The 25414-nt window shown below is 36.7% G+C and overlaps 1 protein-coding gene and 1 non-coding gene across 4 annotated transcripts in view; one reads left to right on the top strand and one right to left on the bottom strand.

Annotated features, from left to right (window-relative positions):
• The window catches only part of BUB1B (BUB1 mitotic checkpoint serine/threonine kinase B), a 62641-nt gene that overhangs the window by 1910 nt on the left and 35317 nt on the right, over nucleotides 1-25414 (top strand). For all 3 annotated transcript variants that reach the window (XM_032624035.1, XM_032624034.1, XM_032624037.1), the window contains exons 2-9: nucleotides 865-1011; nucleotides 7510-7569; nucleotides 7930-8074; nucleotides 12247-12443; nucleotides 19868-20037; nucleotides 21466-21680; nucleotides 21853-21944; nucleotides 23469-23698. In XM_032624035.1, coding sequence (XP_032479926.1) covers nucleotides 865-1011; nucleotides 7510-7569; nucleotides 7930-8074; nucleotides 12247-12443; nucleotides 19868-20037; nucleotides 21466-21680; nucleotides 21853-21944; nucleotides 23469-23698 — 1256 coding nt within the window. The remainder of the gene's footprint in view (nucleotides 1-864; nucleotides 1012-7509; nucleotides 7570-7929; nucleotides 8075-12246; nucleotides 12444-19867; nucleotides 20038-21465; nucleotides 21681-21852; nucleotides 21945-23468; nucleotides 23699-25414) is intronic.
• On the bottom strand, nucleotides 14484-14556 carry TRNAE-CUC. Its single transcript has one exon. It is a non-coding gene; the product is annotated as a tRNA-Glu (tRNA).

Genomic DNA, 25414 nt, shown 5'->3' with positions numbered 1-25414 from the left:
AAATATTTATTCAGTGCTAACTAGGGTTAGATACTATATTAGAGCATGAGAAAATAAAAATAAATGACATGGCCCTTACATTTACAGGATTCACACAAGATAGTTAAAAAGATATGAGTAGTTACAACCTAAATTATTATTAATCACTTACAGTTTACTTTCTTGAAGGAAGTTTTCAGCTCTCATCTAGACTGAGGTCTCACATAACTTTCACTTTGTTTTGAAGAATAGTGCCTATCTGTTTTAAACCCAGAGATAGTGTCTCTCAGCCAGAAGTAAGCTTCTCTTCGACCATTGCAGAGCTCTGAAGTTCAGAGTGCATACCCTTTGTAGTGATTACCTCCAAAAACCTTTTGGGGATTCCCCCCATAGAATTGGTAGAATTGGGGGAGCCATTTGTGACCAGTAAGCTGTATTTTTGTCTGCTTCTGCTCTTGGCTACCCGTATACATAAACTTCAGTTTTAAGTCATCAGTTGAAACATGGGGTGTTAGTCTGATAAACACGTTGCTAATTTTAAATTAAACTAGATGATGCATTCAGTGTAGGCATCGAACTGCTTTTTGTCTACCTAGCCAAATTTATAATACTTTTTTCCTTCCTGCCATAAACTTTCTTCTTATAATATTGTTCACAATACCCTAGCTATGTTCTCTCTTCCATTAGGCAATAGTACAGCTGTAAACTTGGAAACCATGTCACAGAAAGGCTCCGAAGCTTAGGAGTATAATAACACTACTAATGTGCCAACCCACTATATTCAACCCAAAGATCACGATCACTTTTCTGAAAACATTTACAATAATCTAGTGTTATAATAACTCAGTGTTGGTATGAGATTTACTTTTGTTTCCCTCTTCGCAGTGAAGTCATGTCCTTGGAGGGAGATGAATGGGAGCTGAGTAAAGAAAATGTCCAACCTTTAAGGCAGGGGCGGATCATGTCCACACTTCAGGGAGCACTGGCACAGCAAGAATCTGCCTGTAACACTACTCTTCAGCAACAGAAAAGGTATGTAGAATGGTTGGGGCTCAACCTGTCATCATTTATCCCCAGTTTGGTAGGTAATGTGGGTGTGGACCCGTGCAGTATGGCATGAGGAGTACTAAACTACTCTTCAAAAGCTGGTAGGATGAGAATCTGTTCCTCTCCTGCTTTCTCATCACACAACAGCTATCTAAAGATCTCCTCAAGTGCACTTAAGAACAAGAGCTATAGGATTTCATTTCATTGTGGAGCAGCCAAACTCTTGTATCAATAGAAATATTTCTCATACAGGGGGAACTGATAAGTAAAGCAAGTATCATTTTACAATATTTCACAAAAGTATTATGACATTCTGAATCCCTAAACAGAATGAACTCTTTGAGAGTAATCGGTTAGTGAAATTGCTTCTTTGGATTCTGAGTACTGAGGGAGAGTGAATCTGCTATCTTTTATGTATACTCAATTATTAACTTTCTAGGAAAGTATTTTCGAGAATGTGCCAGAAAGAAATAGTGGTCTCCAAAGAAAATGTAAACCTCGGAGAAACTGAATTTAACAAACTCAGGATAATGAAAAGCTGAAAAATACCACTACATCATTCAAATGGACCTATGGAACTTGCTCTCCTCTGACAAATGTTTTGATAAATATACTTTTTTCAAAAAAGTAAAGTATCAGTTTCTACCATCAATCTCGTGACAAATTTCTGATATTATAGGCAAATTATCATATTTTTTTATAGATACTTTATTTATTTTATTAATTTTTTTGGACGTGCCACGTGGCATGCGGGATGTTAGTTCTCCCACCAGGGATCCACCCCACAACCCCTGCAGTGTACGCGCGGAGTCTTAACCACAGGATGGCCAGGGAAGTCCCCAAATTATCATAACTTTGATAGAATGTGATGAATATCCTTGTTCATCTCTTTGGATCTTTAAAAGCATTGAATTTTATGGTTTTGTTTCACAGATGGTGTTCTATTCTTAAAGCTTCTTGGTTCTGTGACGTTGTGCTAGTTTTTCCACGTCACTAACTACTCTTCCTTTTTTCTTGTTGGCTTCCTACTGCATTTTATCTAAGTCTCTGTTCTTTGTCCTCCGTTCTCATTCCATATTCAAATTTTCCAGGATTGTTTAACTACTATTTACATCTCTTACTTGCCTTCTATCAATAAATGTCTTTTTATCTACCTGTAACATATAATTAGATAAATGTTATACTAATATATTAAATACTGAATCGTTTCTCTCATAAATGACTTATCTTTTTCTACTCCATTTTGATTAATGGTACCAAAACTCATCTAAATGATCTTACCTCACTGCCCTCTCACTCTAATTTTATTTAGTCAATTACTAAGGATTTGTGGTTTTTAATTTTTATTTATTTATTTATTTTTTGCGGTACATGGGCCTCTCACTGTTGTGGCCTGTCCCGTTGTGGAGCACAGGCTCCAGACACGCAGGCTCAGCGGCTATGGCTCACGCGCCCAGCCGCTCCACAGCATGTGGAATCTTCCCGGACTGGGGCACGAACCCGTGTCCCCTGCATCAGCAGGCAGACTCCCAACCACTGCGCCACCAGGGAAGCCCATGTGATTTTTATTTTTAAAGTATAATTTACATGCAGTGAAATGCTCAGATTTTTAGTTAGTTTTAAGACATTTCAAGACACAGAACATTTTTATTACCTCAGAAAGTTCTCTCATGCCCCTTCCTAATCAATCTTCCTCTCCCTCATGAAGCAAGCAGTGATTAGATTTCTATCACCATAGGTTATTTTTGTTTATTCTAGAATTTTATATAAATGGAATCCTACACTTCTTTCAGTATGTTTTTTAGCCTTTTTCATGTTGCATGTATCAGTAGATTTTTCCTTTTTATTACTGAGTAGTATTCCATTTGTTTATCCATTCAGTTGATGGACAAGTAGATTCTTTCCAATTATGTGCTTTATGAATAAAGCTGCTATGGACATTCTTGCATAAGGCTTTCTGAGGACATAGATTTTCATTTCTCTCGGAATAGAATTGCTAGGTCATAGAATAAATGTATGTTTAATTTTTTAAGAAACTGCTGGTTTTCCAAGGAGGTTGTAACACTTTACACTCCTATCAGCCATGTATGAGGATCTATTTGCTCCACATCCACTCCCATATTTGATGTGGTCATTTATTTTCATTTTAACCATTCTGGTGGGTGTATAATAGTATCTCATTATGGTTTTGCTTCCCATCTCCCAGGTGACTAATGATGGTGAGCACTTTTTCACTTGCTTGTTGGCCTTTTATATATCTTCTTTTGTGGTGCATTTGTTTAGACATTTGGCCTAGTTTTAAAATTGGATTGCAGGAGTTCTTTATATAGTCTTATCAAATATATGTGTTACAAATATTTTCTCCCAGTCCATGGCTATCTATTTTCTTGGTGGTATTTTTTGACAAGCAAAAGTTTTTTATTTTTGTTTTATTTTTGAATTTTTGAATTTTATTTATTTTTTATACAGCAGGTTATTAGTTATCCATTTCATACATATTAGTGTATATATGTCCATCCCAATCTCATCCCACCACCACTTTCCCCCCTTGGTGTCCATACGTTTGTTCTCTACACCTGTGTCTCTATTTCTGCCTTGCTAACCGGTTCATCTGTACCATTTTATTAGGTTCCACATATATGTGTTAATATACGATATTTGTTTTTCTCTTTCTGACTTACTTCACTCTGTATGACAGTGTCTAGATCCATCCACGCCTCTACAAATGACCCAATTTTGTTCCTTTTTCTGGCTGAGTAATATTCCATTGTATATATGTACCACATCTTCTTTATCCATTTGTCTGTTGATGGGCATTTAGGTTGCTATCATGACCTGACTGTTGTAAATAGTGCTGCAATGAACATTGGGGTGCATGTCTCTTTTTGAATTATGGTTTTCTCTGGGTATATGCCCAGTAGTGGGATTGCTGGGTCATATGGTAGTTCTATTTTTAGTTTTTCAAGGAACCTCCATACTGTTCTCCATAGTGGCTGTATCAATTTACATTCCTACCAACAGTGCAGGAGGGTTCCCTTTTCTCCACACCCTCTCCAGCATTTACTGTTTGTAGATTTTCTGATTATGCCCATTCTGACTGGTGTGAGGTGATACCTCATTGTAGTTTTGGTTTGCATTTCTCTAATAATTAGTGATGTTGAGCAGCTTTTCATGTGCTTCTTGGCCATCTGTATATCTTCTTTGGAGAAATGTCTATTTAGGTCTTCTGCCCATTTTTGGATTGGGTTGTTTGTTTTTTTAATATTGAGCGGCATGAGCTGTTTATATATTTTGGGGATTAATCCTTTGTCCGTTGATATGTTTGCAAATATTTTTTCCCATTCTGAGGGTTGTCTTTTCATCTTGTTTGTAGTTTTCTTTGCTTTGCAAAAGCTTTTAAGTTTCATTAGGTCCCATTTGTTTATTTTTGTTTTTATTTCCATTACTCTAGGAGGTGGATCAAAAAAGATCTTGCTGTGATTTATGTCAGAGTGTTCTTCCTATGTTTTCCTCTAAGAGTTTTATAGTGTCCAGTCTTACATTTAGGTCTCTAATCCATTTGGAGTTTATTTTTGTGTATGGTGTTAGGGAGTATTCTAATTTCATTCTTTTACATGTAGCTGTCCAGTTTTCCCAGCACCACTTATTGAAGAGACTGTCTTTTCCCCATTGTATATCCTTTTCCCCATTGTGCTTCCTTTGTCATAGATTAGTTGACCATAGGTGCATGGGTTTATCTCTGGGCTTTCTATCCTGTTCCACTGATCTATATTTCTGTTTTTGTGTCAGTACCATATGACAAGAAGAAGTTTTTAATTTTTTTTTTTTGGCTGCATTTGGTCTTTGTTGCTGCACGCGGACTTTCTCTAGTTGCAGAGAGTGGGGACTACTCTTCGTTGAGATGCGTGGGCTTCTCATTGCAGTGGCCTCTCTTGTTGCAGAGCACGGGCTCTAGGCGCGTGGGCTCAGTAGTTGTGGCTCGCGAGCTCTAGAGCACAGGCTCAGTAGTTGTGGCGCAGGGGCTTTGTTGCTCCGCAGCAAGTGGGATCTTCCCAGAGCAGAGCTCGAACTCGTGTCCCCTGCATTGGCAGGTGGATTCTTAACCACTGTGCCACCAGGGAAGTCCAGAAGTTTTTAATTTTGATGAAGTTTAATTAATTAGTGTCTTTCTTTTAATGCGTTTTGTATCTTCTCTAGGAAATCTTTTCCTGCCCCAAAGGTGAAGAGATATTCTCCTGTGATTTCTTCTAACTTTATTGTTTTAGCTTTTATGTTTAAATTTATCCTTGAGTATGGTGTGAGGTTGGAGTAAAAGGTCTTCTGCATCCACCCCCACCCCCACCCCCACGTGAATATCTAGTTGTTCTGCCTCCATTTGTTGAAGAGATTATTTTTTTCTTTCCCCATTGAATTGCTTTGGGGCTCTTGTCAAAAATCATTTGACTGTATATGTGTGGATCATTTCTGAGCTCTCTATTCTGTTCCTTTGATCTAATTGTCTTTCTTTTCACCAATTATATATTGTCTTGATTAGCTTTATATAGTAAAGACTAGAATCAGGTAGCGTGAGTTCTCCAACTCTTGTTGTTCTTTTTCAAAATTGTTTTGGCTATTCTTGGTCCTTTGCCTTTCCAAATTTTAAAATCATCTTGTCATTTTCTAGAAAAGAGACTGCTGGGATTTGGGTTAGATTGCATTGAATCCATAGATAAATTTGGAGGATTGCTGATTTTTATCAGTAGTGTACATAATTGTGTCACCTTAGCTACATAATTGTGTACCCTTTTCTAATTTTTCCTTTTCTTATAGTGTTGTTACCACCCAGGGTTCTTGGACTCTTTAATCAATAGAAATTGATAAGGGGCCAGACCAGAAATTCAGGCAAGGCTTTACTGGGACTCGTGCTGCAGGGAGCAAAAACAAATAACAGGTTCCCCTGAGCTGGGGCGAGCTGGTTTCTTAAATGGGGTGAGGGTAGGAGTGGGTCCAAGGGTTGGGCCAGAGGGGTGACTTGGGTGATCGGCCCCACCCCCTTGGTGGTGCTGTGTGCAGGGATTATTAGCAGTACTCTGCTTTTGTTCCTGAAACCTCAGAAGTGGTGGGTTTTGGGTCTTTTTGGATCTTTTTGTTCATAATTTGCCCCAACTGCAAATGTACACAGTTATTTTTAGTCCCTTATAGTTTCTTTGTATTCTGTTGCACAAGGAGACTTTTGTCCAGGTGCCAGCACTGCGGCAAAAGGTCCCAGGTCCCAGCCTGTCTCAGTGTTACCTGATTAGTCTTTTTGAAATCTTTACTTACCATATTCAAGATACTCCCCAATTGAAGAACCACTAGTGGCTTGAACAGGTAGAATCCAAACTCTTTAAATTTACATTTAAAGCATTCCCTTCTTACCTCTCCAGATACCTGCATTTATTCCCAATACTGACTTTATGTTATAGCTTAATTCCCTCTGGGTTAACTGTCCCATTTTGACAATTTTATTCAGTACTGATTTCCCTCTTTCTTGGAAAATTCCCTTTTTCTTTCAAATCTTATGGTTCCTTCAGAGTCCCACCTTCTAAGATTGCTTCTATGATACCTCCTTTTGACTTCATAAAGCCTTTACTATCCATTCTTGGCAATTGTAATATACTGCTCTGTATTATTAATTTTTCATTTATGTATTGTCTTTCTTATTAGGGCATAAATTCCTTTGTGTCAGGGACTATTCTTTATGTCAAACATAACCCCTTATACAGTTTTTATTGATTAAGCATTTATCTAAATTGTGGTTTATTACCCAATACTTCCCCTCTATTCTAACTGGTCAGTCTTAACTTAGTCTTAGCCCTCTGCTTTCCCAGCTCTTTACAGTCATATTTCACACTTTCTCTGAAGCATTCCTCCAATTTATATGTGGTTTAATTCTTCTCTGACTAATGTTACCCATGGAATTTTTCTTTAAGATTCTTATTTCTATATATATCTGTATGTGTGTGTGTTTAGTTTTTTTTCAGTGCTATCAGATACATATAAAATAATAGCTGTCATTTATTGAGTACTTACTATGTCTAAACACTACACTTAAGACTAGTCAACCTAATAAGATAGATAGTATTATTATCCCCATTTTATAGATGAGGAAACTGAAAACAGTTTAAATAGCTTTTCTAATGTTACTCAGCTAGTGATTACTGGAGCTGCATTGGAACCTAGGGAGTCTTGTTCCAGAGATTTAAACTGCTGTGTAATACTTCTTTTCTGTATGTTGTCTTGGAATTTCTCTAATTTCTGTATATTTTATCTCTTCTGTTATATTATCAGGCAGAATCCTGATTGTTTCTATTCTTTTTCTTTCTGTTTAATAAGCCCTCAAACTCCAGTGCAGTTATGTAGGTTGATATTAAACACTTAATAATGAATAAAAATGAAGGTGATACTTGTTCATTTGGCTTTTATCACTATTGCTTATGCTCACATTTTCTGTTTAAATTTCAGGGCATTTGAATCTGAAATTCGATTTTATGCTGGAAATGACCCTCTGGATGTTTGGGACAGGTGAGTCTTTTTATTTAACAAGGGCCATAGAAACTTAACAGGTGAGTCCTTATGGCCATGCATCTCAAACTGGATGTTTTGCAGACACAGATAAGCAGAATAATCATAGTGTATCTTCCTGAGGTGTGACTGTGAGCTATACCTGTCTATCACCATCCCCATTATTTCCCACAGGTATATGTTAGCAATATTTGGAAAAGTTTGAGGTATACAGGCTTAGGGCATGTCATTGAGGACCTCTAAATATACTGGTAAATATATCAGTATATTAGATATTTCTGCTTTAAAAAGTCCAGAATGGGTCTTGGAGCAAGATAATGTTAAACTTGAAAAATATTCTTTTCCTCTCTTCTCATTCAGGTATATTAACTGGACAGAGCAGAACTATCCTCAGGGCGGGAAGGAGAGTAATATGTCAACATTATTAGAAAGAGCTGTAGAAGCGCTACAAGGAGAAAAACGATATTATAATGATCCTCGATTTCTTAGTCTCTGGCTTAAGCTGGTAAGTCTTTCTCAAGTGCCATCTGAGTTTAAAATATTAAACCAAGAGATTTTCTCTAGAGGTATCTTGTACACCAAAAAACTGAGCTGTTCAGTAGATACTAAACATTTAATAAATATTCAATATTTGTTAAATTGTTTCTACTTTAGAGGTGGATTTTACTATAAGGTTTTTTTATCCCTTTAAAAGTGATCATAAGGCCTGTCTTATTTCTCTGTAGGAGTGGGTTATTTATTGATTTTAAACACCATTGGGCCATGCAACTGTACTGGGGGAGGATGTGTAGGAGCCAACACATGGCAGTAATACAATTGTTTGGGGAAAAGCTTTTGTAGGTGATTCTGGTATCCCTTTCTCCCAGCTTTTGAATCTTCACCATAAAAAAAAAGTGATGTTTATTTTTCATCTGTCTTTGGGTTTCTTTCACCTAGTATGTTGCTACAATTAAAAATATTGAGCTGACCTGACCACTTTGTACTATCTTACTTGACATGTAGTTCTTTTAAGAACACTCTTGAGGATTTTTTTATGAAAATGTCTTTGTAAAAATTATGGCCAGGGTTTCTTAGACATTAATTTCATTGCTTTTATCCTAAAAGAGATTAGAAAAAAAGCAAGTGATAAATATTTAGAATAGAATTTTAGATGATAGAATTAGATATTGGATTTAAAAAATTTAAGTAAAATATATTTTAAAATTAAAAATACATTTTTAAAAATTAAAAATTTATTAAAAATAAGTAATTAGATAATTCTAAATAACGGAATATTTACAACCATTGTAATATGATAAAATACTGACACTGGAAATTAATAAGATTTCTGGCTAAAATATATCTCTTGGGGAGGACTTAAATTAAACTTCAAATAGTTACTAATACAGGAAGTTAGGTGAATCCTGAAGATATCATTATCTTGATTTCTGCAGGACATTTGACATATCTTGGCATCCTTATACAAGTTGGTGAAATTACCTTAGGGATAGTAGTTAGGGGAATTTATAACAAAGGATGGCACACAAAGAATTCTAAACAGATTTGTTAGTATGGAGACTGTGGTTCCTGGTGGTATGCTAATGGATTTTGTTCTTCATTCTATTCTATATAATATTCTTATGTGTGATTTATTAGAAGGTTGAACTAAATAAACCTCTAAAGTGACTTTTAATCCCAGGTTTCTATGACTATATTTAGTTGGAGCTATTAAAAGTAACAATTGGAATAATTTCTCTGTTCACTTATGTTAACCTGGTGCTTGGACTGAAAAGCAGTTATTATCATAGAGTAAAAGACATAGTCTAAACCAGTACTCCTGAAAGAATGGTCTGTAGACTGTTCAAGATAAGTACAAAAATTGAGAGTAAGCATTTAGACATTTTGTTAACAGTTTAGCATTGGCACAACATCTAAGCACATCCTCATTTTTCTGGTAACTTCTCTTTTTATTGTATTTTTAAAAAATATCAGTCAGTACCTTGATTTCAATGTGGTGAAACCTTGAACAGGGAACCCAACTGATCCTGACTCAAAAAACTGTAAGACAGTAAACTTGAATTGTTTTATGCTACTAAATTTGTGGTAATTTATGATACACCAATAGATGAATGCAATGGGGAAAAAAAATCAGCGATGGAATGGAAACTTTTAAACACACACACACACACACACACACACACACACACACACACAACTGTCTCCTTCACCACAGGTAATCTGAGAAGGACTGGTCTAGATAACCGTAAAATTCAAATTATCAGCCCTAGAGTGATCAGCAGTAATTTAAACTTTGCACCTGGAAAATAAGGTCCATATGAAACTATTTTGCTGTCTTTCTTAGTCAAGAGGAGTAAAGGTGGGTTTCTCACAGTACTCTTTTGATTTGCAGAAAGATTTCTGCAGTCAGAGGGTTTTTTTGTTTTTTTAAAAATTTATTTTATTTTATTTATTTTTGGCTGTGTTGGGTCTTCGTTGCTGCACGCCGGCTTTCTCTACTTGCGGCCAGCGGGGGCTACTCTTCGTTGCAGCGCTCTGGCTTCTCATTGTGATGGCTTCTCTTGCTGTGGAGCACGGGCTCTAGGCGCGTGGGCTTCAGTAGTTGTGGCATGCAGGCTCAGTAGTTGTGGCACACGGGCTTAGTTGCTCTGCGGCATGTGGGATCTTCCCGGACCAGGGCTCGAACCCGTGTCTCCTTCATTGGCCACCAGGAAAGCCCCAGTTATTTTTATAAAGGATAACTACAATCGAGCTAAGGAAAAATTTGTTCTTAGAAAATATCCAGTATTTTTAGTTAAAAGTGTAAAATTGTTTTAATTTGGCTTTTTAAGGTTACCAAAAAGGTATGTTTAACTTTTGAATCCATTAATCTCACCATCTTATCCTTTTATTGATATTTATGTTATTTCTTAGGTGATCTCATTCAGCAGTCTGGAATAACCTGATATGTATTGGCTATCCCATGCTGTACCACAGCTATTCAGAAAGCCGTTAACGAAGTGCAGTCAATTTTAAGCTTTATTTATGTAGTAATAGATATCGAGGACTGGATCTTATACTGATAACGGATTGAGAATTACAACTTTGCTTGAAACACCATCACATATGGGAAAACATCTCTAATTCGGATAAGCAGAAAAACTGCATTTACTAAATTACTGCAAAATTAAAGTATAAAATACTAATTGTTTCTGTCAAAGATATAAATGGAGCATTTCATTTTTTCAGCCTTTTTCTACCAGACCCTGGGTAGGGACCTGATTATAGTAGATAGCAATGTTTTCTGCTTTCGTGGAGTTTACTTTTTTGAGGAAGACAGATGGTAAATGAACAGGAGAAAATGTTATCCTCCCCAGTAGTAAAAGAACTCCTAACTAGAACACTGAAATGCTACTTTCTATATGAAAGGAGAAACTTTTAAAAATAAGTATTATCTGTGAAATTATATTTGGGAATAACTGCTAACATTTTAAATTTGTAAAACCGTCTTAGAAAGCAATTTACTTTTTAACATAGTTCTACTTATAGGAATTTAAGGGAATAATGTAAATTGTGAAAGGCAGTATGCTTAAGGATATTTATTATACAATTATTTATATTAGGCAAAATTAGAAGTGGTTTATCAAAAAAATAGGGGAATAATTAAATGATGGAAGATCTACTAGATGGAACATTTTTCACCCATTTAAAAATAATAATGGGGCTTCCCTGGTGGCGCAGTGGTTGAGAGTCCGCCTGTCGATGCAGGAGACGCGGGTTCGTGCCCCGGTCTGGGAAGATCCCACATGTTGCGGAGCGGCTGGGCCCGTGAGCCATGGCCGCTGAGCCTGCGCGTCCGGAGCCTGTGCTCCGCAACGGGAGAGGCCACAACAGTGAGAGGCCCACGTAACGCAAAAAAAAATAATAATAATAATGAAGAGTAAGTAGCTGCATGGAAAAATGAATGATGCACTATCAAATGGAATAAAAACATTTAATTATGATTAAAACTGTAAAATGACAAAAATCCTTTTATCCTGGGTAAAATGAAATATGTTCCTTTTTTTCCCTAAGGGAAAAACAAAGACTGAAGAAAATACATAAAACTGTTAGTGGTGTGGGATTTTTAATGATCCCTCTCTCCTCCCCTTCTTGCTACTAGAATTATCTACATTGTAACTGGTCTTATAAGGTCCCTTCTAAAATATAGATTTGACCATGTCATTTCTTTGCTTATGCTCTCCTACCCCAACACATATAACATTGACTATCAAGTATATTTAAAATTGATTAGCTTGACTTTCAAGACTGTTCAGACCTTTTTTTCCCAAACTCCTGTCTTGCCTACACCCCTACAAATTTCTAGTCTTCGGTGTCTTTGCTTATGCTATTTTCTCTGCCTAGAATGCCCTTCGTTTTCCATTGTCTACCTTATGTAAGTCTATTCTTCCTTAAGCGCCACACTCAAATGTCACACCTTCTTAAAGACTTTCCTCCGTATCTCTTTTTCTTACAAATTAATCTCTTTTGTCTATGTTTTAGGTCCTCCCAATATATTCCTTATAACATTGTATTATAATAGATATATTTTTTTCAGTGCAGAAACTACATATAGTATTTCCAGTGATAGTTTGGCACATAATAGACACTCAGTAAGTGAAGAGAAATTGGTTAACTGCTAACACTTTTCATTTGTTACAGGGGCATTTATGCAATGAACCTTTGGATATGTACAGTTATTTACATAACCAAGGAATTGGCATTTCACTTGCTCAATTCTATATCTCATGGGCTGAAGAATATGAAGCTAGAGAAAACTTTAAGAAAGCAGATGTGATATTTCAGGAAGGGATTCAACAGAAGGCTGAACCACTGGAAAGACTGCAGTCCCAGCACCGGTAAACTGCTTCTCTGGAGCTTGTCTTAACTCGTTAAAACTAGTAACAGTCGTTTTGCATCTGAATAAAGTGCTCTCTATGGATTGGCAAGTTAACTTCATTACTATTCAGTTTTTTAAAAGACATATTTAAATATTTAACATTCTGTAAAATGTACTCTTTGGTGTACAGTTCTATACATTTTCACAAGTGAGTAGAGACATGTAACCATTACCATAATCAAGATATAGAATAATTTCATCACTCCATAGAATTCCCTCACGTTATCCCTTTGTTGTCCACACCTACTCACAATCCCAACCTCTAGCAACCACTGATGTGTTCTCCAGCCCTATAGTTTTACCTTTTCCATAATGCCATATAAATGGAATCATACAGTATATAGTCTTGATTCTGGCTGCTTTCATTTAGCACAATGCATTTGAGTTGTAAGAGTTCTTTATATATTCTGAATACAAGCCTTTTGTCAGATGAGTGATTTGTAAGTCTTTTCTCCTAGCTTAAGTCTGGGAGTGTTTTTTATAGACCAAAGTTTTTAATTTTGAAGAAGTTTAACTTACAATTATTTCTTGTATGGATCGTGCTTTTGGTATATCTAAGAATTCCATCTAGCTGAAGGTCACAGAGGTCACTCCTATGTTTTTATCCTGAAGTTTTATAGTTTACTTTTTACATTTAAATCTGTGATCCATTTTGAGTTAATTTTTGTAGAAGGTATCAAGGCTGTTTTTTTTTTTTATTTTGCATATGAGCCTCCATTTATTCCTGTGCCACTTGTTGAAAAGACTTTCTCCATTGAATTACCTTTGCATCTTTGTCAAAAAGCAAGTGATCATATTTGTACAGGTTTATCTCTGTTACTCTGTTTTGTTCTGTTGATCTCTGTATCTATCATTGGTATATATCACACTATCTGGATTGCTGGAGTTTTATAGTAAGTCTGGAAATCAGGTAATATGTCTTCTAACTGTTCTTTTTAAGTCTTCTAGTTCCTTTGACTCTGTGTATAAATTCTAGAATCAGCTTCCTGGGATTTTGATGAATATTGTGCATGAACAAGGTATATTTCTCCATTTATTTAGATCTTTGATTTCTTTTAGTGGGCTTTGGTAGTTTTTGTCTTTCAAGGAATTGTTCCATTTCATCCAAGTGATGAGTTTATGGACATAGAATTGTTCATAGTATTCCTTTATTATCCTTTTAATGTCTGTAGGTTATGTAGTAACCCCCCTTCTTTCGTTTTTCATATTGATAATCCTGATATTGGTCTTCTCTTTTTCCTCTGTCAGTCTGGGTAGAAGTTTATTGATTTCTCTTGATCTTTTTAGGGAATCAGCTTTTGGTTCCATTAATTTTTCTCTTAATTGATATTCTTCTCTTAATTTTATTAATTTCTGCTCTTTATTATTTCCTTCTCTGTGCTTGCTTTGGGTTTAACTTGCCCTTCTTTTTCTAATTTAAGGTGACAGAGCACTGATTTCTAGAATTTTCTTTTCTAATATAAAAAATGTCTGTCTAAGCACTGCTTTAGCCATATCCCACAAATTTTGGTATAATATTATGTTTTCATCTTCATTCAGTTCAAAATATTTTTTAATTTTCTTTATGTCTTCCTTTTGATCCATGGGTTATATAGAAGTGTATTGTTTAATTAGGACATGTTCGGAGATTTTTCAGATATCTTCCTGTTACTGATTTCTAGTTTAATTCCGTTATGATCAGAGAACATAATTCGTATGATTTTAATTCTTTTGAATTTATTAAGGTTCATTTTATGGCCCAGAATATGGTCTATCATGGTGAATGTTTTGTGTATACCTGAAAAATATGTCTTTTCTGCTGTTTTGGAGTAAAATGTTCCGTAAATGTCATTTAGGTTAAGTTGATTGGTAATCTGTTCTAGTCTTCTGTATCCTTGCTGATTTTCTGTCTACTTGCTCTATCAGTTACTGAGAGAGGAATTTCGAAGTTTCTTTTATTGTGTTTTGTTTGTTTGGTGGTTTGTTCGTTTTTCTTGCCGCGTGGCTTGTGAGATCTTAGTTCCCTGACCAGGGATTGAACCTGGGCCCTCACCAATGAGAGTGCAGAATCCTAACCACTGGACTACCAGGGAATTCCCTCTTTTATTGTGAATTTATGTTTCTTCTTTGAGCTCATATCAGTCTTGCTACATATATTTTGAAGTTCTGTTGTTAGGTTTATACACATTTAGAATTGATCCCTTTATGATTATATAATGTTCATCTTTATCCCTGATCATACTTGTTCTGAAGTCAGCTTAATCTGATATTGATATAGGCAGTCCAACTTTCTTTAGTTTGCATGGTACATCTTTTTCCTTTCTTTACTTTTTTTTTTTTAACAGTTTTAGAGTTGTGCAGCCATTCCCACAATCTAATTTTACAACATTTTTAACACCCCAAAATGAATTCCATACTTATTAGCAGTCACTCCCCATTCCCACTCACCCCAGTTCCAGGCAACCACTAATCTGCTTTCTCTCTCTGCATTTGCCTCTTCTGGACATTGCACATAAATGGAATCCTACATTATGTGGTCTTTTGTGACTGGCTTCTTTCACTTAGCATGTTTTCAGGGTTCATCATAGATGAACATAGTTGTGGCATATATCAGTATTTCATTCCTTTTTATTGCTGAATAATATGTCATTCTATGGACATACCACATTTTGTTTATCCATTCTTCAGTTATTGGGCATTTAGGTTTTTATTTTTTGGCAATTATGAAATAATGCTGCTATAAACATTCACATTACAGGTTTTTGTGTGAATTCCCTTTTACTTTTTTCTTTTTAACAAAGGGAGTTCTTTTTGTTGAAGTATAGTTGATGTACAGTATTATAAAAGTTACGGGCATACAATATAGTGATTCACAATTTTTAAAGGTTATACTCCATTTATAGATATTATAAAATATTGGCTGTATTCCCTGTGTTGTATAATATGTCCTTGTAGGTTATTTTATACCTAATAGTTTGTACCTTCCAATTCCCTACCCCTATGTTGCCCCTCCCCCTTCCCTCTCCCCACTGGTAACCAATAGTTCTCTATATCTGTGAGTCTGTTTCTTTTTTATTTTATTCACTAGTTTGTTGTATTTCTTAGATGCCACATATAAGTGATATCATACAGTATTTGTCTCTGTCTCTGTCTTATTTCACTTTGCATAATCCCCTCCAAGTTCATCCATGTTGTTGCAAATGACAAGATTTCGTTCTTTTTTATGACTGAGTAGTATTCCACTGTATATGTATACCACATCTTGTTTATCCATTCATCTGTTGGTGGACACTTAGGTTGCTTCCATATCTTGGCAATTGAAAATAACACTATTCTGAACACTGGAGTGCATTTATCTTTGCAAATTAGTGTTTTTGGTTTTTTTGGATATATACCCAGGAGTGGAATTGCTGGGTCATATGGTAGTTCTGTTTTTAGTTTTTTTTTTTTTTTTTTTTTTGGGGTACACGGGCCTCTCACTGTTGTGGCCTCTCTCATTGTGGAGCACGGGCTCCGGACGCGCAGGTTCAGCGGCCATTGCTCACGGGCTCAGCCACTCCGCGGCATGTGGGATCCTCCCAGACCGGGGCACAAACTCGTGTCCCCTGCATTGGCAGGCGGACTCTCAACCACTGCGCCACCAGGGAAGCCCTGTTTTTAGTTTTTTGAGAAACCTCCATACTCTTTTCCATAATGGCTGCAGCTACATTCCTACAATGGTGTACAAGGGTTCCCTTTTCTCCACATCCTTGCCAACATTTGTGATTTGTGTTCTTTTTGATGATAGCCATTCTGACAGGTGTGAGGTGATACCTCATTGTGGTTTTGATTTTCATTTCCCTGATGATTAGTGATGTTAAGCATCTTTTCATGTGCCTTCTGGCCATCTGCATTTCCTCTTTGAAAAAAAGCCTTTTAAGGTCTTCTGCCCATTTTTTAATCAGGTTGCTCCTTTTGCTTTTAACCTGTCAATGTTTTTATATTTAAAGTGGTTCTTACACGCTAAAGAGTTGGGTGTTGTGTTTTTCTCAGTTCCTGCAGTATCTTTTATGTGGTATACTTAGAACATTTTAATGGAATTATCGATTTTGGGGGATTTAGATCTGTTATTATTTGTTTTCAGTTTGTTCTCTGTCTTTTGTTCATCTGTTGCCCCTTTCCTGTCTTCTTTTGGATTATTTGAATTTTTTTTTCATTTAAATTTATTTTATTGGCTTTTTGTCTGTTACTTTTTTAGTGGTTGCTCTAGGGTATATTATACATATATCTAACCTTTCACAGTCTCCTTAGAGTTAATATTTTACCACTTCAAGTAAAATATAAAAGCTTTATAACCATATAGGTTCTTTATCTTCCTGACTTTTTTGATATACTGGTTGTATGTATTATATTTACATACATTGAAAACCCCATCCGGGACTTCTGTGGTGGCGCAGTGGTTAAGAATCTGCCTGCCAATGCAGGGGACATGGGTTCGATCCCTGGTCCACGAAGGTCCCACATGCCCTGGAGCAGCTAAGCCCGTGAGCCACAGCTGCTGAGCCTGCTCTGTAGAGCCTGCGCTCTAGAGCCCGTGAGCCGCAACTGCTGAGGCCACATGCCACAGCTGCTGAAGCCCGCACACCTAGAGCCTGTGCTCCCCAGCAAGAGAAGCCACCGCAATGAGAAGCCTGCACACCGCAAGGAAGAGTAGGCCCCGCTCGCTGCAAGTAGAGAAAGCCCATGCGCAGCAACAAAGACCCAACACAGCCAAAAATAAATAAATAAAATAAATAAATTTTTTAAAAAAAGAAGAAAACCCCATCAGACAATGTTATAATTTTTGCTTTCATCAGCCATAAATATTTTAAAGAACTTAAGAGAAAAATAATCTTTTATATTTACCATTTTTGTTCTTTCTTTATTCCTGAAATTCCAAGTTCTCCTCTGGTATCATTTCCTTTCAGCCCCTTGAGGGGTTTTTTTAGCCGTTCATTTAGAGTGAGTCTTTCACCTAAAAATTATCTTAGTTTTGTTTTCATCTGAGAATGTCTTTATTCATCTTCATTCCTGAAGGATATTTTCACTGGATGTAGAATTCTGGGTAACAGTTCTTTTAACATGTTTCTGTCTTCTGGACTCCATGACTTCTGATGGGAAACCTGTAGTCATTTGAATGGTTCTTCCCCATTTTTTGTAGTGTGTTGATTTTCTCTGGGTATGTTTAAGGTTTTTTTCTTTAACGTTGCTTTTCAGCAGTTTGATCATGATGTGTCTAGGTGTGATTATCTTTATGTTTAATCCATTTGGGGATTACTGCACTTTTTAAATTTGTAAATGCATGCCTTTCACAAAATTTGAAAAGTTTTCAGCCATTATTTTAAAAATATGTGTCTAGGACTTCCCTGGTGGCGCAGTGGTTGAGAGTCCGCCTGCCAATGCAGGGGACACAGGTTTGTGCCCTGGTCCGGGAGGATCCCACATGCCGCGGAGCAGCTGCGCCCGTGAGCCATGGCCGCTGAGCCTGCACGTCCATAGCCTGTGCTCCGCAATGGGAGAGGTCACAACAGTGAGAGGCCCGCGTACCACAAAAAAAAACAAAAGCAAAACGTGTCTATACCTTTTCTTCTGGGACTTCAGTTACACATATGTTAGACTTTCTGATATTGTCCCACAGGTCCCTGAAGCTCTGTTCATTAAAAAAAAAAAATTTAACCTTTATTCTTTCTGTTCTTTAGGGTGGCCAATTTTTATTTATTTGTTTTCAGGTTCATTTACTCTTTTCTCAGTCTTCTCCATTCTGATAATGAGTATATCCAGTAAATTTTTTATTTCAGATACTGTGTTTTTCAGGTCTAAAATTTCCATTTGATTCTTTTTCATACTTTCTGTGTGTCTGCTGAGAACTATCTTTCCACTCATTTCAAATGTTTTTACCTTTATCTTATGGAGCATCATTATAATACCTGCTTTAAAATCTCTGTCTGAAAACTCTAACACCTGGGTCATTTGATGTTTATATCTGTTGATTTTTTTTCCTTTGAGAATCGGTCACATTTTCCCAGTTCTTCATGTGTGACATAATTTTGGATGATATCCTGGACATTTATCCTGAATTATTTGATTCTAGGTCCTGTTGGTTGATGTTCTCCGGAGAATGTTGATGTTTTTGTCTTATTAGGTAACTCACCTTCAGATATCATAATTTCTTTTTCATCTTATGTGGGTATTGGTTCCAGTGTCAGTTCAATTTTCCAAAGACCTTTGGGTCTATCGCATGTGTCTGTTGCTCTGGGGTTAGTCTAGGACTTGGGCAGTGGTTTATACTATAGTTCAATTCTCAAAGCCTTTTCTCTGCTGCTTTGGGTCTGCCCTGTGTATGCATAGCTCAGGGGTGAGTCCAGAGCTTGTGCCAATTTATGTATAGAATTAGGAGATCCCTTTCTTCAGCTCATCCTCTCCAATGTTTCTCCCATACTCATTGGCCCTCAGAGTCCTGTTTTCCCAGTCCTCTGGCCAGAAAGATGAGGTTTCTCTAGGAGTTTTAGCTTCCCACACCACCAGTGTAACAATTCAAAGTGAGGAAAAGAGATGAAGGGGAAAAAAAAAAACAAACGAGGAAGCAGCCCTGTGTGGGTTGTTTCTCAAGTTTGACTCCTCTCCACAGTCCACTTGCTTTTGTTTACGTTTCAGAGACCTCAGTTGCTTTTTTGTATTTTGTCTAGAGTTTTTAATTCTAATCAGTGAGAGAGAGAGAAGCTATCATGAGCTTGTTCCATCTTGGCCAGCGTTCGCAGTTTATTCAGTTTTTTTACCCTTTTGTTAATGCTTGAAACTTGGACAGCAGCACAGGAAGTTTAGACTTCAAACTTCTGCCAGCTTTACTAAAGTAAAATGTCCCGTTGGATGCAACTTCACTTCATCTGATTCAGGAAAAATGGTGGGGTAGGGGGTAGGGTGGGGATTCTGTGTAGAGAAAGACATGCAGCGATAAAAATAGACGTGGCAAGATGTTAACAATTAGTGAATCTAGGTAAAGGGTATATGGGTGCTCATTTACTCTTTCAACTATTTCGTGAGTTTAAAAAGTTGGTGGGAAAGTCTCATCTTAATAAGTTCTATGATCTTAATCTTAGACATCCTGATCTGATCCTGAGATCAACTTACTCGTGCTCTTCAGAGTATTTTTAATTGGTCAAGTTTGGACATACAGAGGGGGAGCTAAATCATTCTAGCCAAAACCTTTTCTGATTTCAAGGTGGCTTTCTTTATTCCTGAGAGCTTAAACACTTCCTTTTGGCTATTTGTATATATTTCTTCCCTTATCCCAGTTTTCGCCCTTGTTTATTTAACAAATTAAGAAATTTGAATCTGGTGAGTAGTGTTCATCTCACCAAATGTTAATTGTCCATTCTCTTACTTTAGACAATTCCAAGCTCGAGTGTCTCGGCAAACTCTGTTGGCACTTGAGAAAGAAGAGGAGGAGGAAGTTTTTGGATCTTCTGAACCACAACGAAGCACATTGGCTGAACTAAAAAGCAAAGGGAAGAAGACAGCAAGAGCTCCAATCAGCCGTGTAGGAGGTGCTCTCAAGGGTAAGTTTGTTAAGTGTTATTATGGGAAGCTCTTCATCTCAGGTGGTAGGCAAATTATGTAAGGAGAACATGTATAAATATATATATGGACATTGTCCTTCTGTTCTGAGTACTAGGTAACAAAAAAGAAAAGTCTAAGGAGAACTGAGATCACAGTGTGCAGTAACACTAAAACATGTCAGCATTTTGTCTCTTAATTAAGAAAAACCCATTCTGAGGCCCTTATAATGCAAAAGAAAAAGAGAGAGAAAAAAACCTAACCTAATATACAGGGAGCATCTAGAGTTTCTCAGTTTTAGTTGTTAGTTGAAAGAATATATGCAATGATATAGCAAGTATTATCAAAGTAAAGCTTACATGTACCAAATCCTCAAAGAATGTTTTAACTTGGTTTTCAGCTTTTGAGGGGTCAGAAATTGGGCTTTCTTTGTATACCTAAAGATGATCAGTAATAGCTTTTTTTAAAATTCACTGTTTTTTAGGGAAATTTAGGTTTACAGCAAAATTGAGTGGAAGGTACAAAGATAAATAATTATTAACCAAATTTATAGCAGTTAGACATGTAGACCAGATTTTTAAAAGATCTCTTATCCCTTTTCTGATATCAACTTTTAATAATACTCAGAATGGGGACTTCCCTGGTGGCACAGTGGTTAAGAATCTGCCTGCCAATGCAGGGGACATGGGTTTGAGCCCTGGTCTGGGAAGATCCCACATGCCGCAGAGCAGCTAAGCCCATGCACCACAACTACTGAGCCTGCGCTCTAGAGCCTGTGCGCCACAACCATTGAAGCCCATGCGCCCTGGAGCCCGTGCTCCCCAATAAGAGAAGCCACTGCAATGAGAAGTCCGTGTGCAGCAACAAAGACCCAACGCTGCCAAAAATAAATAAAAATTAATACTCAGAATGTTCCTTGGAGATCTGAGAATTAGGGTATAAGGAATATAGTCTTAAAGAATATTTCATCCAGATCATGATGAAGCTTGATTCTAATAAGCAGCCTCACTAAAGAGAATACCACTAATAAGTGGGTTAATTTGTTTTTTCTAGATTCAGTACATTTCAGCTGATTTCCATTGAGAGAAAGCTTTAAACTGAAAAATGAAGATTAAGATTAGGTTAGTCTGGTAAAATTAGGCAATGTTAGAATGATGACTGAAGGAAGATGTAGAATTTGTTTCTTGGATATCTATGTATAAAAGATTACAGGTGAGGGAAAAGAGGTAGGGTATAAGTAACATACAGAATGGACTTAAAAATTACTAATTTGATCCATTAAGGTTTTTTAAATTATTATTTAAAAAAATCTCTGATTGTGTGGTAGTAGAAGTAATCTCCTTGATTTGGGAAAGAATTAGGTATACCTTCTTGGGCATCTAAATTGATAATTAAAGATTTTACATGGAGTTTTAATATTTTTCTCTTAGCTCCAAGGCAGAACAGAGGACTCCAAAATCCAGTTCCTCAACAGATGCAAAGTAATTCTAGAATTACTGTTTTTGATGAAAATGCTGATGAACCTTCTAGAGCGGAGTCATCTAGGCCTACAGGGCAGCCATGGATAGCACCTCCTGTGTCCAGGGCCAAAGAGAATGAGCTGCAAGCTGGCCCTTGGAACACAGGCAGGCCTTTGGAATACAGGGTAAGGACTCTTAGATCCAGTTTATTTGCTGACATAACAAAGACTTCAGAGTTAGAGTAGATGAGTATTTTTAGCATCTCTCTTAATTCCTCTTGAATAATTAGGCATGGTCTTCATATGTTGTGTCAGAATGTAAAACCAGGGTAATTTTAGTTTTCTTCTTCATCGCCAGCCTCGTGGCAATGCAGCTTCTATGACAGCTGTACCCTCTGTGCTTCCCAGTTTTACTCCATATGTGGAAGAGACTGCACAACAGCCAGTTATGTGAGTTTGGTTTCCAGATATTTTGAGGTGGGAATTATGAAGAGTGGGCAGGGGCACCTATCCTAGTTCCCAAAGACATTTTCTTCTTTGTGGGGATGAAGGTAAACCAAAGTTTTATTTCCTTTACATCTATATTTTTTTGAGTATGTTAGGGCTAAAAGACTATTTGTTAGTATTATTAAGGAATAAACTCAATAGGTTTACATTTACATTGCTGTAGTCAAAGACAGTCACTGTGATTTAAATGAGGTGTTCTACCTTTGTTATTGACAGTAATAAGAAATTATGGCAGTTTTTCCTCGTAACCTGCTTTTTTTTTCTGGATGTCTTTTTCTTCCTAACCCTTGGCATTTCTGTTTATAAGAAAAAATATGATAGATGATGATTAAATAATCAGGCAGTCTGAGATTCAGTCTAATATGTAACATTGTGGAGTTCTAATATTAGGTCGTATTTTGCACCCCATGGCAAGAGTTTCCTCATAACTAAGCTATAACCCTTCGTATATGCTAGGTATGATGTTTGTGTGGGATTTTCGTAGAGTCTTTTATCAGTTGAGGAAGGCTTTTAAGCACGTAGATGCTTGGGCCATTAAAGGTTCTGATCCAGTGTATCTGAGGTGAAGACCAGGTATCTTTAGTTGTAAAAAGGTACATAAGAAAATAAAAGATACATAAGTGATTCTGATCCATTGTCCAGATTGAGAACATCTGCCCTATCCCGATTGAGGTACTTTATGCTTCATTCTTTTCAAACCTATATTACCACTCTCGTTCTTCCCCCTCAGCTGAGAACATTGAATTTCACATCATCAGTTCCCTAAGTGCTATATTCCTAACTCTAATTCTTTGGGGTGCTAAACAATGGAAAATGGGCTGTATTGCATAAGTTAACTTCATTTCATACACTGGCTTTGATTTAGATATTTCCACAGACGTAGAAAATAAACTTATGGTTACCAAAGGGGAAAGATGAGGGGAGAGATAAGTTAGGAGGTTGGGATTAACATATACACACTACTATATATAAAATAGATAACCAACAAGGACCTACTGTATAGCACAGGGAACTATACTCAATATTTTGTAATAACCTATAAGGGAAAAGAATCAGAAAAAGAATATATCTATAAGTATATATGTATAAGTGAATCACTTTGCTGTACATCTGAAACTAACACAAATCAACTATACTCCAATAAAAACAATTTTTTAATAAAAATATTACATCCTTTAAAAAAAAGATATGGTATTCAGATTTATTTTTACCTATAAGTAATAAAAGCTATATGATGACCCTAACTTACACCTAATGTCCTTCTTCATCATAGTAGTACTCAGAACATAATTGTTGATGGACCATGTAAATTATTTTTAGCCTGTTTTCTCAGTCTTTTTTGTTTTTGTTTTTTTGGAATCGATCACATATAGCCTCACTACTGACATTGTCCCTGTGTTCTGTCAAAACGTAAGAAATAACTCATTTGATCTGTATGGTGAATAATAATTATCTTGCTTCTTTTAGGACACCATGTAAAATTGAACCCAGTATAAACCACATTCTAAGCACAAGAAAGCCTGGAAAGGAAGAAGGAGATCTCCTGCAAAGAGTTCAAAACCTTCAGCAAGAGTCTGAGGAGAAGAAAGAGAAAATGATGTATTGTAAGGAGAAGATTTATGCAGGAGTGGGGGAGTTCTCCTTTGAGGAGATCCGGGCTGAGGTTTTCCGGAAGAAATTAAAAGAGCGAAGAGAAGGTATATGTATTGATCTAGTTCAAGTTTGTAAAAATAACTTAGTTGTAGGAAGATTGAGTTGATATGTTAAGTCTGAGGAAAATTACCCCATTGTGTGTACCTTTATGTGATGCTTCTATGGTTTCTACGTTTCTCCATTTAGGCTGAATTTCCATTGTTGCTTTCCATGAAACCCCTGAGAAAAAATATTAAGCAACTAAGTTTGTGTTCAAAAGTAAAGGAACTGCACGACCAATTCATAATTTCCCTGCAATCGGAGACAGAGTGCTTTTCCTAACATTTCCTAAATATTTCACTTTACTTTTGATACTTCGGCCGAAATTTCTCCCAGGGCTTATTTAGGTTAACATACTCACTCATTTGGATGATAGTTATGTGTACTGTTTATTAAAGACATTATGTTCTTTCTAAGTTAAGGGAAGCTTCACTATAAATTGAAAAACTGGGAATTTGGGGGAAGTGGGAAGTGGTTCTGATTCTGAAGCCTAGAAGTACTTGGGGGCAAGAGGTGTGCAGAATAGGCTGAAAGTAGGGAAGTATAGCATTTGGAGCTTAAGGCATTAGAAGATGCGCGAGAGTACAGAAAAGGAGGTAGGGGAGAGTCCAGAAATAAATTTCATTCATTTAGACATTTTGACTAGGATCTATACCAAGAAAGAAGAAAATTTTTTTTTTTTAAACACAGGCATCCAGAGTAACCTGCTATTGCAGCTCAGCTCACTTAAGGAGACGTGGCATTCATAAGGCTAGCTGGGAAACTTAACCATCAGTTGTAATTTGTTTGAGAAAAAAATATTTCAGAGTTCCAGGTGACAAGTTAGAAGCAAACGTCTGTAAAGCAGACTGTACGTTTGGAATTGCCCTGTTTGTTACATCAACTGGTGCCTTCCAAGGTTGACAGAAGTGCTCTGGGCTCAAATAATACATTGAAAAATGGAATCTACGTGTCTAGGTAGGAGACAGGGAATGGTTAAAAAGCAAGGAGCTGGTTATGTAAAGCTTTCCAAAGTGGGAACCACCACAACAAAGAAGTAGGCTAGCAGAGTAGCCAAATATGAGCTGGGAAAGGAGCTAGGTACTTAGATTAAAACTACTGCTTCCTAAAGGGAAGGCTCTAGCTATGCCAAGTATATACAGGTAAAATAGTACATTTTATTCTCAACTAGCCAAAGAAGGACCTGAGCTAGGGTTAGTTGGGATTTGAGTAGTTAAAAAAAGTATTGACCTTTGAGGATATTTTAATACTCATTTCCTAAACTTGTCTCTGAATCTAGTTTGTACTCTTATAAATCCTTATGCCTATAAGAAAGAGGTTTCTTCTTATATTGAAAATTAGCTTCAAAGATTGTTGCAGACTTTCACTCTCAGGTAGGGATGAGAAATGAGGAAGCCACAGGTTGGGCCTAAAGACAAGGCTGTTATCCTTTCTTACCATTGCTACTTCCAAACCATATTCCCCCTCCTCCTTCAAAAAGCTTCTTTCGGATTCATGTCTTCCAATTTTTTTTTTTTCTGCCTCTTGAACCTCCTTAGTGTTCTCACCTCAGACTTTTTAGTCACTCCCTGTCACTCATTAACTGACTAAGCACCTGGCTCATATCTTACTTTCTACTCCCTACATCATCCACTATACTGTATTCACCTGGCAGAACCTCAACCCTGGTTAAATCCAGCTCTCTGCTCACACTCTGTATCTGCATCCAAGTATTGATAGTT

This window comes from Phocoena sinus, chromosome 2 (genome assembly GCF_008692025.1).
Source record: "Phocoena sinus isolate mPhoSin1 chromosome 2, mPhoSin1.pri, whole genome shotgun sequence".
Taxonomy (NCBI): Eukaryota; Metazoa; Chordata; class Mammalia; order Artiodactyla; family Phocoenidae; genus Phocoena; species Phocoena sinus.
This window is presented reverse-complemented; position numbering and strand designations above follow the sequence as displayed.